This window comes from Phytophthora cinnamomi (genome assembly GCF_018691715.1).
Source record: "Phytophthora cinnamomi strain GKB4 chromosome Unknown Contig116, whole genome shotgun sequence".
Classification (NCBI taxonomy): Eukaryota; Oomycota; class Peronosporomycetes; order Peronosporales; family Peronosporaceae; genus Phytophthora; species Phytophthora cinnamomi.
In genome coordinates, this window is record NW_027151049.1 from 211468 (window position 1) to 227748 (window position 16281).

General features: G+C 51.2%; 3 protein-coding genes across 3 annotated transcripts; all 3 read right to left on the reverse strand.

Annotated features, from left to right (window-relative positions):
* Positions 1-213: 213 nt before the first annotated feature.
* IUM83_16462 (Transmembrane protein) lies at positions 214-1849 on the reverse strand (the record flags this gene model as incomplete). Its single annotated transcript, XM_067941343.1, has 2 exons — positions 214-1644; positions 1721-1849. The coding sequence occupies 2 exons, from the start codon at positions 1847-1849 to the stop codon at positions 214-216; spliced, it is 1560 nt and encodes a 519-aa protein (XP_067781622.1).
* A 4075-nt stretch (positions 1850-5924) lies between these two features.
* On the reverse strand, positions 5925-6347 carry IUM83_16463 (uncharacterized protein; the record flags this gene model as incomplete). The annotated part of the gene is made up of 1 exon (XM_067941344.1): positions 5925-6347. One exon carries the CDS (start codon positions 6345-6347, stop codon positions 5925-5927), a length of 423 nt encoding a protein of 140 aa, XP_067781621.1.
* A 3192-nt stretch (positions 6348-9539) lies between these two features.
* IUM83_16464 (CMP-sialic acid transporter 4) lies at positions 9540-10607 on the reverse strand (the record flags this gene model as incomplete). The annotated part of the gene is made up of 1 exon (XM_067941345.1): positions 9540-10607. One exon carries the CDS (start codon positions 10605-10607, stop codon positions 9540-9542), a length of 1068 nt encoding a protein of 355 aa, XP_067781620.1.
* Between the last annotated feature and the right edge of the window lie 5674 nt (positions 10608-16281).

The window sequence follows — 16281 nt, forward strand, 5'->3', positions numbered from 1 at the left end:
AGTCACACGGAGTGAATTAGCAGACACACTCGCCAAATTCAGCAGGAAGCACAACTGTCCAGCGCTTCTGGCTGGTTGAGCCCTAACAATAGCGAGGGTAACAGCAACACCATGCCTCGAAAAACGTCCACAAATACTGGTCTCCCGATTCAGAACCAAGACCTCAACACCACGTCTGGAGTACTGGGCATTTCACAATCTAAGCAAATCCATTCAATCGTCTTTGCGGTCTGGAACTATGAACACGCTCGAGAAGCAAGCATTGAAGATCCGCTCCGCGCCCTGGAAGTATGGGAACTGGAGCCACATCATCACCAGCAGCTTCGCGTGGTAGAACAGCGGAAGCCACCCGATCTCTCGTCCGATCGCGGTGATGAGGTAGTCGACGGTGACCGCTACACTGAAGTACGCGAGCCACCACTCATAGCGCCGCGTCCGCTTCTCGCCTAGCACTCCAATCGTGACGTAGGCGGGAAATCCGAAGCCCATGAGCGAGCAGCCGCGAGACGCCACGAAGCCTGGCGTGAACATGAAGATGAGTCCGAAGAGCGCCGGGCCCTGGGACCACAAGTCCTTCGCCAAGTGCACGTGTCGCTCCGGCACTACGCGGAACGACACGAGCACGCGAATCAGGAAGTTGGTCTTCTCCTCGGCCTCTGCGTTGACCTTCGCCTCGCGTTCATGAATCCGGTTGGCGTACGGGCTAATGAGCGGACTCAGCATCGTGTACAGCGCGATGTCGCCTCGCGTGAACGGCGAGTGCATCCAGATCAGGAAAATGTTACAGAAGTGCAGCGGCACCGTGAAGAACGAAGTCACAAATGCTGGCAGGAAGAGGGTCACCATGCCAATCAAGCACACCGCCACGGACCAGATGACCCAGTACTTCAGGCACGCCTCGTAGGCACGCCACTCGTAGTCCGGGATGCTGATTTTCTGGAACTTCTTGATCAGTTCGCTGGTAGCCCCGGGTCGGGACGCCGGCGGGGTGGCCTTGGCGTGCTTCGGGTAGAGCCTCTTCTGTCTGACGATGCCGATCGTGTGCAGCAGTGGGTACCCTACAGACAGCAACCCGAAAAGCGGCTCGCTGCTCAGCACGTCGGTCATGGAGCGCGGCAGCCAGTAGAGCGCCTCGTAGCTCAGCGCGAAGAAGAGCGCGTGGGGCAGTAGAATGGCCACCACGCGCCACTTGGCGCTAAGACTGGCGACGAACGCTCGGTACCGGAGCTCGAGCGACCTGCGCGTCCTCACGTACTGCACGCGCGCCTTGTGGAAGTAGCCCTGGCGCACGCACACGCCCAGGAGCAGCACGGTCAGCGCCAGGATGGCCTGGTGCAGCGGGTCCATGCGGCCCACGTAGTCGGCCGCCACTTTGGCGGCTGCGAGGCAGTGGGGCAGCGCCGCCTCGCCCAGCACGGCCAGACCCTGCAGCAGTGGCACGGCCAGCAGCAGCAGGAAGGTGAGCCAGAGCTTGAGGCACTGGAACGAGGCCACGACCGCCGCCTCGAGCGCCAGGCCGATGGCGCCCCAGTCCGCGGGCTGCGCGAAGGCGGCGGCCGCCTCCGACGCGTTGAAGCGGCCGCTCAGCAGGTCGCCGGGCAGGTACTGGGCCAAGAGGCCGCTGGTGGAGGGCAGCGCGTCCTGCTGCGCGAGGAATTCGACGAGGAATTAGAAGATCAGGGCACTGCGGAATCGGTTGGAGGGGGGTCAAGCAGCGTACAGTGAGGATTGGTGCGGGAGACTCGAGCGATGCGGAGGCGAGGGGCTCCTGCTGCTGCGCCTGCAGCTTCGCGAAGAGGAAGGCCCCGCTGAGCGCCGCCAGCGCCGGCAGCAGCACGCCGCGCAGCATTGTCGCGACGGGTCGAGTCGTTCGTTGTGGTGGCCACGTCGCCTGAGTTGGGATCGGCGGTCACTATTGCGAGGATGTAGCCATGCGACGTGTGAACACCTCTCGCACACGTCGCAGATTCCGACGTCATGTTACGTTCAAGTTGTTATTAACAACCAGTTGGTAACACTGTTAACGGTGGTGGGATACGTTACGGATCAGGCGTCACTCACTACGCCGCCGCTTGCCGCCTGTTGCCTCACCCTCGCCGCGAGGTCCCTACCGATCATGGCGCAGAGCGAGGCGTTCCACGAGGCAAAGGGTGGCGCCGGCGGACGCGAGTGCTGCCGTTCTGCGTCTTCGCAGCCAGGTGGAGGCGCTGGTGCACGGACTCGAGAAGGTGTCGACGGAGCTGGATGTGCGCAATGTGGTGTCGACACAGTTCGCTTTCTTCGTGCGTAGCAGTTAGCGCTGCAAAAGCACGACTAGCTGGTTTATTTGGCGGGGGTTTGCAGACTTAGGGCCGTGCATGCTGGCGTGTCCTTTAAGCCAGGGGATGGCGCTAGGTCTGTCAAGCATTTGGACACGTACTCGAACGCACAGCGAGATGAACGAGGCGCGATGTCCCAGGATGGGTTGGTTCGCCTCGTCGCGTGTGAGTATTACCTGAACGACGAGTGGGAACCTGACCACGGTGGAGAGCTTCGCGTTCATTTGAAGAATTCGAAACACTTGCCAGCAAGCCACTGGGAGGTTCCCTCCCAAGCTTGATACGTTGATGGCATTTCGAAGTCTTGACGTCGAGCATGAAGTGCTGCCGACGTATCGTGAACGCAAGGCTGTGACGATTTGGTACTACGGTAAGGCGACGGAAGTGTCCGCAGGATGCGCAGGTATAGCTGTCCCGCGCGCACTACCCTCGGTCACAGGAGAACAGGCCGTTCATGCAAAGCAAGCTTCAATTTTCGTTGCAATTCCCAGATATCGAGACTCGGAATGCAGACACACCGTCGACAACTTGCTAGCACAAGCGAGTTTTCCTGATCGAATTTCCGTTGGCATTTGCCTGCAGGTGGACGACGACGATGATACCCAAAAAATGCAGTGTCTCAGGTCCGTGTGCATCGGATAAATTATCGTGGAGCTGCTGGCCCGTGTGTGGCCCGTGCGCAGGAACAGCAACTGTGCCAGGATGAAGAGTATTATCTACAGATCGACAGTCACATGCGCCCCGGATGGGACTCTTGATCAGTGAGCTCGAAAAGTGTTCATGAGCAAAGCCCATATTGACGACGTATCTGCTAGGTTGGGGCTCAGGCCTTTTAATAACCGCAACGCACGAATCGACTCATCACACTAGCAAGAGTTGACGCCAAAGAAGCAGAAACAGAAGCTATGCACCTGTTTTTCGGGGACGGAGTTTTCTTTGGATTTTATCCAGTCTTTGGGCGGATGCCACCCAGGTGCCATTATTCTCCAATCGAAGTCGTGCGCCGCACGAAGAGAAGCTCTGAATTTCGTGGCCTACATTTGAAGAAGCAGAAGCTACGCCCTGCCTCGATTTGTTTATTTCTCGTAGGCTACGCGGCATGGACGCGGTCACAGGCAAGCTCTAACTAAGCCGTGCTTCGCCCGGAACAGCCCTGGATTTTCATTTGCGGACAGCACAGCACAACAAGAGATAGATTCTTGCTGTAGTAAAGTACTGTTCTCATCTTTTCTTTAATATGAAATAGGTAGTTTAGTTGTTTCTTCCACCGCACGACTGCCCCAAACGGATATACTACGTAGTAGTAAAGTAGTCGGAGACTGCATTGCAATCCTAAATGGGAAATTCGCCTTTACTTTTTGCCAGTCACATTCCGAGAGAGCACTGCCTGAAACTGATACTCGTTTACTTAGAAGTAGTAGGTAAGACTGGACAGGTATATGGGTGTGCACAAGGAACTATGTCAATAATACGGATGTGTTAGCTCGCGCGGACCGTACGATGAACCAGAATTGTTATTGGTCAGATCGTTTTATTCTACACCCAAATCGTTGCACTTTCGAAACCTAAGTCGCACATTTTTATCAAGAAATATTGGTATTCCATGAATCTTGAGAAATTGCCCTCAAGTCACCTATGTTGTAAAGTTTCGTGCTACAAAGAAGCAGTCAAGGTCTAGTTCAATTCATTCGTGGACCATGACATGCATTCTCTTATTTTTCATTTTATTTTCCACGGTGCACTCTAGTTCTCCTCCGTACCTGCAGTTACGGCCGTATTATATTTTTTTTTCTCTTTTAGTGGATTATGATATAGTATCTGTTTACAGAACTACAGCTATTGTTTACCTGACACTCCCAGATTGAAACTCATGTTGCGCACCTTAGTTTACCTACGTTGGACAACGCTTCACCAAGTAAAACATCCACAGCCTAAACGATAAAGGTGTCGCTCCCCGTGGCCACCGAATGTGAGCGTCGTACCACGTATTTTCTGTTGGAGTAATGGACCTCGCAGAGGAATTAGGACAGAGGAGGACAGTATGTCATGGGCACGTAGTTCTCAAATTTCCAAGTCAGCCTAACCCGCCCCGTCATCCGAAGAGCCAAACCATGAAGTTCCTACCCTACGTCGTCGTTCTCCTTGCTGTCGCTGCTGCCGTTGCCACGTGGGACCTGGGAGAACAAGCTGCTCCGCGTTCCACATCTGTGAGGCCATGCGACGTGGTTGCCTGTGGCCCATCCAACTCCGACAACTCCCCGTGCATTATGAAGTAGACATCATGTGGGTGGCTGAACAAGCAAAGCAAATCAAGGCATACACTTCATTGGAGCAACCAATTTGAGTTTATTTACAACACAAACAATACAAACCATGCACTCGACTACTCAGTGAATCATCAAAACGAACGTGCCAGACAAACACATATTGTGTGTTAATGAAGTCCGCGGGAGCGGGACGGCGTCTGTGGGGAACAAGACCAGAGCTCGGAAAAATAATTATTTTTTTTTACTGAGAGGGTGGGGCAACTGTCGCTGGACTCTGTAGTACCCGCGGCCACGACAGGATCACCCGTCACCTCCATCCTTAGCTTTACGCCATTTGACGAGCAAAACCATCTCTGCAGTTAGAGCCCTTGTTCGACTCCAGGTACTGCCCACGTCCAAGGCGGCCAGCATCCAGCTCTTCGTGCCCACTCCTGGCCGTGGTCAACAACGACCACCGCTGCAGAACGGCAATGACGCCGAGAAGAAAATCAACAGGCAGTATCATACTGCAGGATTCCTGCAGCAGTGAAAAGAATCCTGCTCAACCCGAAATTGCTGTGATTTTCCTAACTTTTTGTTATTGTTAGCAAACTAATGATGTTAAGTAAATAACATATTAAGAGACGAAAGAATAGTGGGTCAATGTCGTGGACATGGGAGGTAGCTTACCTATGGCGGCACGCCTGAACTAGGTCTGCGACTTGGCTGGGAACACTTGTATTGTGAAGTGCAGCTGCAAGCATTGATGCAGATTGCAGTGACATGGACGACCTCGAGATTGAGATAATATCTCGATCAAGGCGAAAAACATTTCTTGTCGTTGAGGCCAACTGGCTGCATTTCTCGGCCTCCACCTCATCGATATCTTTATTCGCTTCAGCATGCGACTTATTATCTCGGTGCACTGCCGCCATAACTCTTGGATTCCACTTGACGCTGGGAAATGTTTCGACGATCAATTCGGCTAGAATACATGTACATGAAAAATACACAACAGCTGGTGTCGGAAGTGGTAGTACTACCTGTACACACTGCAGTACAAAGAAACGTCAAAATAGGGATATTGCGAAGTTCTCGTCCACTTCTGCCGCAGCTCATCATGGCGGTCACGCACAGTTTCATCTTGCCAAACTAGGCAATCACCGGGGGTCACGCACCATAGCGCTCTTGCGTATTATGCATATCACCCAATTCTATTAGCAACCATAATAGCTCAATCGAGCAGCCCTCCCGGTTTAAGTGACAGTGACAGCGATCTAGTATTATCATATACTTCTTTTCGCACGCTCACCGTAAAATCCAGAGCTGTTCCAGGCGAAGCACCCCGATGTTTGCGTTGCTACGAATCCATTGTAGTTCTCACACGTCGGAGCTTTTTACCCCTGGACTTGGCCTGTCGACGCAGCGAGTTCAAGAGCTTCCTGTGCGTCGGGGATGAGCTCCTTCCGGTAGTTTCTCCAGACTGTATGCTGGTCACCTGTCTTTCAGGGATCTTTAGCGCCTGGAAAACATGGTGCTCACTGAAGCCGGACTTGAGCCACGCTAGCGTTTGGACTTCCACGCACTGCTGGTAGGTGGAGCGGGTAATTTGGGTGCGTCGTGAGCGTTTGAGGAGTGACTCTTTGCATCCCAGCGTCGTCTTCACGTCGCCGTACGATTTCCCAGTATTTATCCCCCACTTGATCTTGGCCGGCTTCGACACCGCCAACATCGAGCGCATCTTGGTGGAGGCGGTCGGGCCCAGCTTCTTCTTGATAGACATGCCAAATATCGCTCGCTCTTCGGAGAATGTACCTGGGTGTATCGTACTCTTGGCCTAGATGGAGTTGGCCGCTGCCGACGCTGCTACGAGAAGTACAGCTAAGATCAATATCAAGATCTGAGGACGGATCCTCAAAAGGCCTTCGACCAATCCGTGCAAAATTCGTCAACATCATTTTCATTTAACGATGGATGCACGAATTATTGTATGGGCCTGGAGATAGACAAAGGTTCATGGAACACGCTGCCAAGTTGGCCTTAGCTGCTCTCGAGATTTTCCGGGAGCACATTGAAAATATGACAGGGGCGTACGAGATCTAAAGCAAGTCCGTATAAAATGACGCTAAAACTCCGTTCGTTTCAGACGGCACGAGCAGACACGATAACAATACTGCATCGATGAAGCCATGGATTCCAAGAAGCGTCCGTGAGCGGCCGCCATGCTGCTCCTTGACGGCAGAGCGGAAACTCCTCGCGGTTTGGTTCGTCCTGGGTGTGCTGCCCCTCGCTCTCCAAACTCGAAGCTACGTGCAGTTTGTCAAGCCGCACAAAATGTCTGCAAAGCTCGTGGTTGCCTCCGATCAGCCAAAGCAGACAGCAAATCTGACCGAGGTATGCCCTGTGACGGCTTTCGTGCTGGCTGGAGTCTGGTGGAATTTCGAAACAACTCACTACTATGATACGGACCAAGGTATCGTCTGCCATGCTGTAGTGCCGCAGTACAATTTGCACGGCAACTACTTTATCGGAAGCTCGAGCGTGAGTCCTTATCGAACGACACCGTCTGGTTGCGACGACAACAGCTTTGCGTTTGAACAATACCTGTACCACGGCTCCATCGGGTACTACTCGTACTACGAAGGGGAAGTCGGTACGTATTGCACCAAGGATAGCACTGCCTACATTACGGTTGAGGTTCTTGGCACGTACGATATCAATGGAGCTGCATTGGCTGCTGATACAGGAAGCACAAAAACTCGGTTATCTTACTGGTATGGCATCGTGGGTGTAATCTGGCTCGTGTATCGCGCTCTGACGATCCGCCGAAGTTGTGTCTTGTGCAAACGCTACGGACAAAGGTGCGATGAATTAAGAGAAAGTCTTAATCAGCAGCAGGCCATGCTCTTCGTACAGGAAAGCTTGCGTTTATCCGCTCATGGAGCGACGAATTATGAACGAGCCGCGCTTCTATACTTGATTGTGGAAGGCATCATGACCGACTTGTTCCTCATCATTGCCAACGACGGCTGGACTACCAGAGTGCAATACGCATCGTTAGGCTACAATTTATCGGGGTTGATGCTGCTGCTATTTGAAATACTCGAAAATACGAACTTGCTGAAGGAGAAGTGGAGGCTGCGGATCAAGCGAATTTTCTTCAGCTACGAGACTGCACTTGTGGGAGAGTTTGTCAGCGCGTTAGCGTTCCAAAGCTTCCTGTCTGGTTTGAATGGCTCGGATCTCAAGAGATCGAAGGACACAGCCCTTGTGGTGTCGTACTACTTCTGGAGTTTGGTTTGTCACGGCATTGTTGTACTTGTTGTCCTCTTGATAATTTTATCCGTGCGGGCACCATGGGCGCTAATGTATGTGTGGCATAAGCATCGCAGTTTAGCAGTGTTGTCTGAGCCCTGTTGTATCGATACGGCGGTGGGAGTACGGAGTCGAATTATGCTCTTAGCAGGCTACAACTTCGAAGACGGTAGACTATATTACACGACAGCAGCTTTGAAAGCTTTCGGCATGTTAAAGATGGAAGAGCACGGCGCTGAGTATTTGGTTTTGCACAAATTGCACTGGTTCGCGGTTCCAAGAGATAATTTGATTGGGATCGGCGTGATCACGGAGGAGCGAGTGGAGCCTTGTCATGAACGACCTTGTACAGGAATTGTCAGCTTTCTAGATAAGCGTTTGGGCGGTCCATCAATCCAGATTCAATGCTTTCGTCGCAGTCCAAAGCATAGTCGTGTCAAAGTGCTGGCCGGAAGTGAGAGGTTAGATGAGATTCCTTAGCGCGCAGGATTACAGAGCAACCCTTCTCTACTAAACGCCGCTCCTGTAGGGACTTCGATCCATCCAAGTTGCGACTCTGCGAGCTTTATCCTTCGCCAATGCATTGGTGCTATTCTCCACGGAATAACCCCGTCCTCGATCCGACACAACAGAAGCCTCGAAAGCACCACCAACTCACGCACGTTTCAGTGAAATCTCAAAACCGTGATGGTCCTCCTACGGTCGTCCATCTTGGTCATGTAAAGCCACCAAGTGATCGACGAGGAAATAAATGCAAGGGGCAACCTTCAAACGTTCTGCAATGCTGAGGCGAAAACTACACTGAAGGATGATCATGCCATGGGTGATATCACCTTTGCCTCCTTCTTAGTGGCATTAGAAGCAGATAGCGCCTTGCGTTGCCTCGGCGGTTGGTGAGCACCGCATTGTCGCACAAATGTCTGGGTGGGCAGGACAACGCCTGGCATCGCCCGAACTCTCATCGAGAAATCTGACAAGACAAGGAGATTTGGTGCAAGGCTTCATTCAATGTTCGAACTAACGAGGAGTTTCCGCTTTCTTGACAAGATCCCATGAGTGGCGTCGATGCAAGTTGCAGGCTTTCATCGCCCTCTAACTCATAGTCCATTCGAAAGGTTGACTGGACGTGACAGATTCGACGAATCTTTGTAGCTCAGCAATTTCGATTGGTAGGGCGGCATGAATAAATCTAGGGAATGTTCAGGTCGACGATCGCCTCGCTCTCAATTTAAAAACCTGTTGCTCGTGTTTAGCCCTGACATTCTCAGTCGTGGCGATCAAAAAAGCTCATTCACGGAGAGGTCAAGTGTTCTATCCGCGTAGGTGCCAAGTCGCTCCCACGAAGCTTCAATTTTGATTAAAATAGGAAGTTGCTGTCAAACCGTTAACTTTGAAACTATGAAGGGCTCCTCCTAAGAAATAAACTAAATTTTTGTTTGTGTAGGGAATTGAACTTCATCCTTCCCTGAATTGGAGCTACAAAAATCCACTTTGGTCGCAATCGGAAACTTGGCGCTGCAGGGCCGGGGTGATGATTCCTGCACCGTAGACGACGCAGACCACGAAACCTATGCCCGTCGATGTCAGCCAAACGAAGTCACCTAGAACACAATGAAATCCTGTATGTAAATCACCTTTATTCCAACTCAACGTCGTTATCTCACACTTCAGCAATACTAAGGCGACAACTTTCCGTTTCTCCCCCCACGTCTCTAGGAACTTCCTTATACTTCGCTGTTTGTTTCAACTGCAATGACGGCTGCTCCACAGTCGCTACATTCTCGTCGTCATTGCTCGTGCTACTTTCGGGTGAGCTCTCCTTTTGCGCCACAACTTGTGCCAGAGGATGGTGGTAGAGATACATGGAGATTACCAGCACCCCAAGGCCGCAAGCAAACTCAAGCGACGGCGAAAAGGCGAAGAACATCATGGAAAGCAGTGTGGTCAGCATCATGGCCATCGAGTGCGAGTACACACAGGCGATGTTGTCCAGATACTTGAGGATGCAGGCCATGAAGATGCCTCCGATCGAGTTCACCACCACCACGATCACCGTCCACCCGCTGTAGCCGTGAAAGAACCCGTCGGTAACCAACGCCTTCCCATGCACTAGCAGCCCCACCGCGTTGAACAGCACCCCAAATCCATACATCTGCAGACTTTGCCACAGAAATGGACAGTCCGACTGTCTTTTCAACGTCCACTCGGCGAACACACTCGCACACGACGACAACGTCACGCCGACGAGTGCCAGTGCCAATCCCAGCGCGAAATGCTGCGAGTTCTCAGTATTGACGGGCTTGAACCGGTCGGACTGGCTGGTCAGAACCCCCAGCACCAGCAACCCGATCGCCAATTTGTGCAGCTCCGACAGCGGGCTCTTCAGCACGTAACGGAACAGCACAGCCGTGAGCAGAATCTTGAGGTTCCAGAGCACTGAGACTGTCGCAGCGTCCAAGTACCGCAGCACAACGTAGTTGAGATTACTCTCCAGAGCGTTCAGCAGGGCAGGGACAGCGTAGTAGCCGATTTTTCGTAGTTGAAACTGGTTGGGGACTGGCGTGTCCGAGACGACGATAGCAGCCAGCATGGCTGCGAGCTTGACCACTTCAATGAGGAACGTGACGGTGACGCTGCTATATGGCATGAGACCGTCGACTTTGGATGCGATGATGCAGAGGTTCCCAGAGCACAGGAAGACTGCAGCCACCAGCATCAATGCTAGCATTCGCCCACGCTCCATCACGCTTGAGATCAATGCTGGAATACTAGAAGTGAGAACCATTCGATCATCCCGTTAGGGGTGAGAGAGGGAGCGACAATCGGAACTTGCACTTCGATGGTCGAATGGAACCATGTGCCACCCACTGCCATGCGTGACTAGCAAATACCATGAACCGACTTGAACAAGGCCCGGGAGCGCTGAGAGTTGGGGTTTCGTGCTCGAAGCTTGGATTCTTCGTCATTAACTAGCAGAAATATCCATTAAGATAAATAACGTTACTACGGAATTGCGTGCGGTACTTGTGGGATTTCGTCCAGCCTCTCAGACACAGCTAGTACTCGGAACGTATGCCTGTTTGGCGCGCGTTGGTGACATTGTGGCTGAATCGAAGCACCTCCCAGCCTCCTGTCGAGGAAACTAACGATGCCCGTGCAAGGTCTTTCGTTGCAAGGTTCCACACGTGGGCCTGTCATCACTCCGATTCCGATCAAATTGTCCCTAGGAACTGTAAACCAATGCAACTTGTGGAGAACCAGATATTCCACCCCGTCCTCTTCCATCTTCAGCATGCCGAATGCCTTCAGAGCTGCTGGTTTGTAGTATAACTCTCCATCGTCCCACCTGTAGCCTCCTAAGAGCATAATTCGACTGCGCACCCCCAGAGCTGTGTCAATACAGCACGGCTCCGAAAATACTGCCAACGATCGGTGCTTGAACCACACAAACAGTATCGCCCAAGGAATTCTCACACTCGAGATGATGGAGACGACACAAACCACTACAATGGCGTGGCAAATCAAGCTCCAGAAGTAGTACGAGACTGCCAGCGCCGTCGGTTTTGATCGTTTCAAGTCGGATCCATTCAAACCGGTAAGGAACATCTGAAACACGAGCGCACTCACGAATTCCCCGATCAGAGCCGTCTCATAGCTGAAGAAAATGCGCTTAATTCTCAGTCGCCGCCTCTCGCTCAGCCAGCTCATGCTCTCCAACATCTCAAAGAGCACCAGCATCAACCCCGACAAGTTGTAACCCATCGACGCGTACTGCACTCTGGAAGTCCAGCCATCATTAGCGATGATAAGGAATAGATCCGTCATGATTCCCTCCACGATCAGGTAAAGCAGTGCTGTCCGCTGGTAGTTCGTAGCCCCATGTGCAGTTAAGCGGATACTCTCTTGCACAAACACCATGGCTGCCTGGTAGGTGAGACTTTCCCCCAACTCATCACATCTTCTCCCGTAGCGTCTACACGACACAAAACTCCGTCGGATCATGAGCGAGCGATACACCAACCATATCGCTCCGGCAATGCTATACCAGTACGACCTTCTGGATTCTGTACTGCCCGTGTCTTTCGCCAAAAAGGATCCATTGATGTCGTACGATCCGAGAACTTCTACGATGATATACGCCGTCGTCGACTTTGCACAGTACGTCCCCACTTCGCCTTCGTAGAATGAGTAATACCCGATACTCCCGTGATACAGATACTGCTCGAAAGGGTAGCTGTCGTTGGCGCAACTGGATGGTGTCGTGTGGTACGGAGTCGTTTTGGAGCTTCCGATGAAGTAGTTGCCGTGCAGGTTATACTGCGGCACCACCGCGTGGCACACGATGCCTTGGTCCGCTTTGTAGTAGTGAGTCGCCTCGAAATTCCACCAGACCCCCGCCAGCACGAATGCCGTGACAGGACAAACCTCGGTCAAGTTGGCCGTCTCCTTCTGCAGGTCAGGAGGGACTACGAGGATGTCGGATATTTTGTGCGGTGTGACAAACTGGAGGTAGCTTCGTATCTGCAGGCAAAATGGCACAACGCCCATAACGAGCCACATGCCTAGCAGCATGCGCTGTGCTGTCACCCATCCAGCCGCTGCCTGTAGTGCTGGTGAGTACGTTTCCCCAGCTTGCTCATCACCAACAACTGGATCAATACGCTTGAGGTTTATCAGAGCGAAGTCGGAATGCGATCGTCATGCTCGCTCCAACGTCCGCCCGAGGTGAAAACTACTCGAAACCGATTTGCTCAAAATAAAGGAATCATGTGTGTACAAGCTAACACAAGGTGACGCAAAATGGTTTCCCTCACACTTTCGTCATATGCTCTTCGTGTAAGTGATCCACAATGCACTCGCGATAGCGATAATATGAGCTTCCCTCCCTTTCTGTGGTTTATGTTAATTAAGCGAACGATCGGTCGATGAACAACTCACCGATGAAAGTGCGTTGAACCACCCACACCTCTTGGACTCAGCGAGATAGTGTGCTGGCTCGTCGAATGGGGGTTAATCAAGGGGCGTTGGCATTTTTCCGATGGCGTACGTTCGAGGGTGTCTACAAAGATCACATGGCTACTTCTAACCTTTTTTTGCAGTATTTCCTTACTGTGTAGGATGCTACAAATGGTATCAAAAATACACAATGCTTGCGTTAGGCTGGCATCGTTCTCGGTGTCTTGATCCGAAGTTCAGCTCTGCAGCACAACGCGAGTTGAAAATGGCTACTTTGGCCCTACATTGCCATTCATTCCCCTGACGAAGTTGAGAAAATTACACATGAGCCAAAGTACACTTTACAATGTTTTGTTCCGTGTTTATATATCTGTTATTGCTTCAGATGCCGTCGCCTGCCACACTTGGAGTAAAAAAGGCTTGGGTTGGCGACGGGAGAATTCCATTGTTTGGTCCAGACCAGGCCATAACTCTATTTACCCGTATACTCCTGATGTGGTGAAGATAGCTGGCTTCGTGGGAAGGCCCCCCTAGTTTATGGTCGAGGAAACTGATGATGCCCGTGCAAGGTCGTTCATTCGAAGGCTCCACGCGCTCACCCGTGATGGCTCCAAGCACTATAAAACTGTCTCTCGGGGCTGTAAACCAGTACAACTTGTGCAGAATCAAATATTCAGCTCCGTCTTCCTCCATTGTCAACATTCCGAACGCCTTTAGCGCTGTGGTCTTGTAGTACAGCTTTCCGCCGTGCCAACAGTAGCCGCCGAGTATCATGAGTCGGCTGCGCGGCCCCAAAGCGGTGTCAACGCAGCACGGCTGAGAAAATATTCTCAATGATCGGTGCTTGTACCACACGTATGCCATCGCCCACGGCACGCGTACAGACGAAATAATTGCGATAATTACCAACACGACAGCGCCATGGCAAACTAGACTCCAAAAGTAATAGGAGACTGCGAGTGCAGCTGGCTGTGAGCGCTTGAAGTCTGATGCGTTCAGTCTCGATAGAATCGTCTGTAGCACGATAGCGGTGATCAGTTCCCCGACTAAAGCTGTTTCGTAGCTAAAAAACATTCTTTTTATCATCAATCTCCACCTCTCGCTCAACCAGTGCAAGTTCTCCAGCATTTCAAACAACACCAGCATTAAGCCGGAGAGGTTGTAGCCGAGCGAAACATACTGAGCTCGGGATGCCCAGCCATCGTTTGCAATGATGAGAAACAAGTCTGTCATGATTCCTTCGACAATCAGATAGAGCAACGCAGCTCGCCTCATATTGGATGCGCCATGAGCGGATAGGCGCAAGCTGTCCTGCACAAACACCATGGCTTGATGTTGGTAAAGGGTTTCGCCCATTTCATTGCATCTTCGACCGTAGCAAATGCAAGACACGAAACTTCGATGAATTGTAAGAGAACGATATGCCAACCAAATCGCACCTGCAACGCTGTACCAGTACGACATCCTCGATTTCGTACTACCAGCGTCATCCGCCAAAAATTTCCCATTGATATCGTACGTTCCGAGAACATCTACAGCGATGTAGGCGATGCTGTCAGTAGTGCAGTACGTTCCGATCTCGCCTTCGTAGAACGAGTAGAAACCAATACTCGCGTGGTACAGGTATACCTCGAATGAGACGCTATCGTTAGCGCAACTAGGAGGCGCCGTATGGAACGGGGTCGTTTTCGTTTCCCCGATAACGTAGTTCCCGTGAGTATTGTATTGTGGAACTACGACATGGCAAACCGTGGTGTTACCAACCGTGTAATAGTGAGTTGGGTCGTGATTCCACCACACTCCTGCCAAGATGAATGCTTTCGCAGGACACCTCTCCGCTATATTCGCTGTCTCCTTTGGTAGGGCGGGTGGCGGCACGAGCTTGTGGGGTATGGTGTGAGGTTTGACGAACTTCAGGTAGCTTCGTGTTTGTAGTGCCAGAGGTAGAACTCCCTGGAGCAGCCAGACTGCCAGCAGCATGCGCGGTGCTGTGAACCACCGCCCACTTTTTCTTGTCTCTGGCTGACGGAAAGGCCGGGGCTGGGAGCTTTTCTTCGGTGCCACTTGCACCACTGTAGGTGACGCTGGTGCCAATGGATTGAACACGAGCATGGCGGACGGATAGGTTATCGTGTCCGCTTGCCTAAAACGGCTCCACAATAGATTCAAATTATTATTATAGTGGATAACGGATCGCGATTTGGAACTTGGGCCATATTACCGTAGGGCGGGTGGAGAAATCGAACGCATCAACGAGTTGGTCGTCCCGTTTTAATTCCACACAAGCGTTAATGTTTTCAGAACAACTTACTGGTTTACCCTTCATTCGTCACGAAATACATTCTAAGCAGGGATTGGTAGTAAAATCAAGATTAGTACAACACAATACTAACACTATAGAACAATTAGAATTCATATTAATACAAGTCCTAAGTATTATCGTTAGTACTAACACAAATTTTGTAAAAAAAATCCACGATATTAGTACTAAAAAACTACTTAATATCCTACTAAATTCCAGGTTGAAGTTCAAGGTCAATATCTTCAAAAGACGCGCGCAATGGATGGCAAACGGGTGCGTTTTCCTCCCTGAAGGTCGCAACCGGGTCCGATGTGGTGCTCCAAGGCTGATTGCTGTTTGCCTGATGTGACGGGCACCGTGCTGCATCTACGGTCATCCTGTTCATCATATCTGCAGCAATGAATTTTGGGGAGAGGCTGAGCTTTCCAAACGATACGGCTAGCACTAATTCTTCATCACAACGACGACGACATTGATGAGGAAATGCGAGCGGAATCTGTGGTAAGGCCTTTTTGGTAGTTTTAATTTACTATTAGTAACTATTTTAGTAATATCACACTTTCCGCACTCCTAATTAGTAATAATTATATAGTTAGTAAAGCTAAATCGTCTGACGAATTATTAATATTTCAGAAGAAGTGAGATCGATATTACTACCATTTACAATCCATGATTCCAAGTTACATGTACCGTATTCCTTCTGTGCTTACTGGCATGATTTGCTACTATTTGTCGTCCAAATATTGATCAACAGTAATTTTCGACAAGTGCAACGGTAGCTGCCAAGCCAAATATTGTATTACGCGCTTACCACTCGTCAATATCGTCGCCGTCATCGCTACTTAAGTCGCCATCAAAGTCGTCATCAGACGACAGATCGCCTACAGTCTTGTCTGCCATGGTGAACTCCATCAAGAACGCCTCTTGTAGCGCTGCTGGCTGGGCGCACGCACTTGAGAGTTTCTAGGCGGGGGTCAGCACACAGCAGCTCTACCTGCTATTTGTTTATGCTCCTTACGCCACTCATACATCAGTTTTCGCTTCTGCTCCCTTGCGTTGCCTGTCAACTTCGGGAAGTACTTGTCCAGCGTGGCGTCCACTTGTAGTTAGCGAAAAACTCAACTATCTCCAGCTCCTCAGTCTT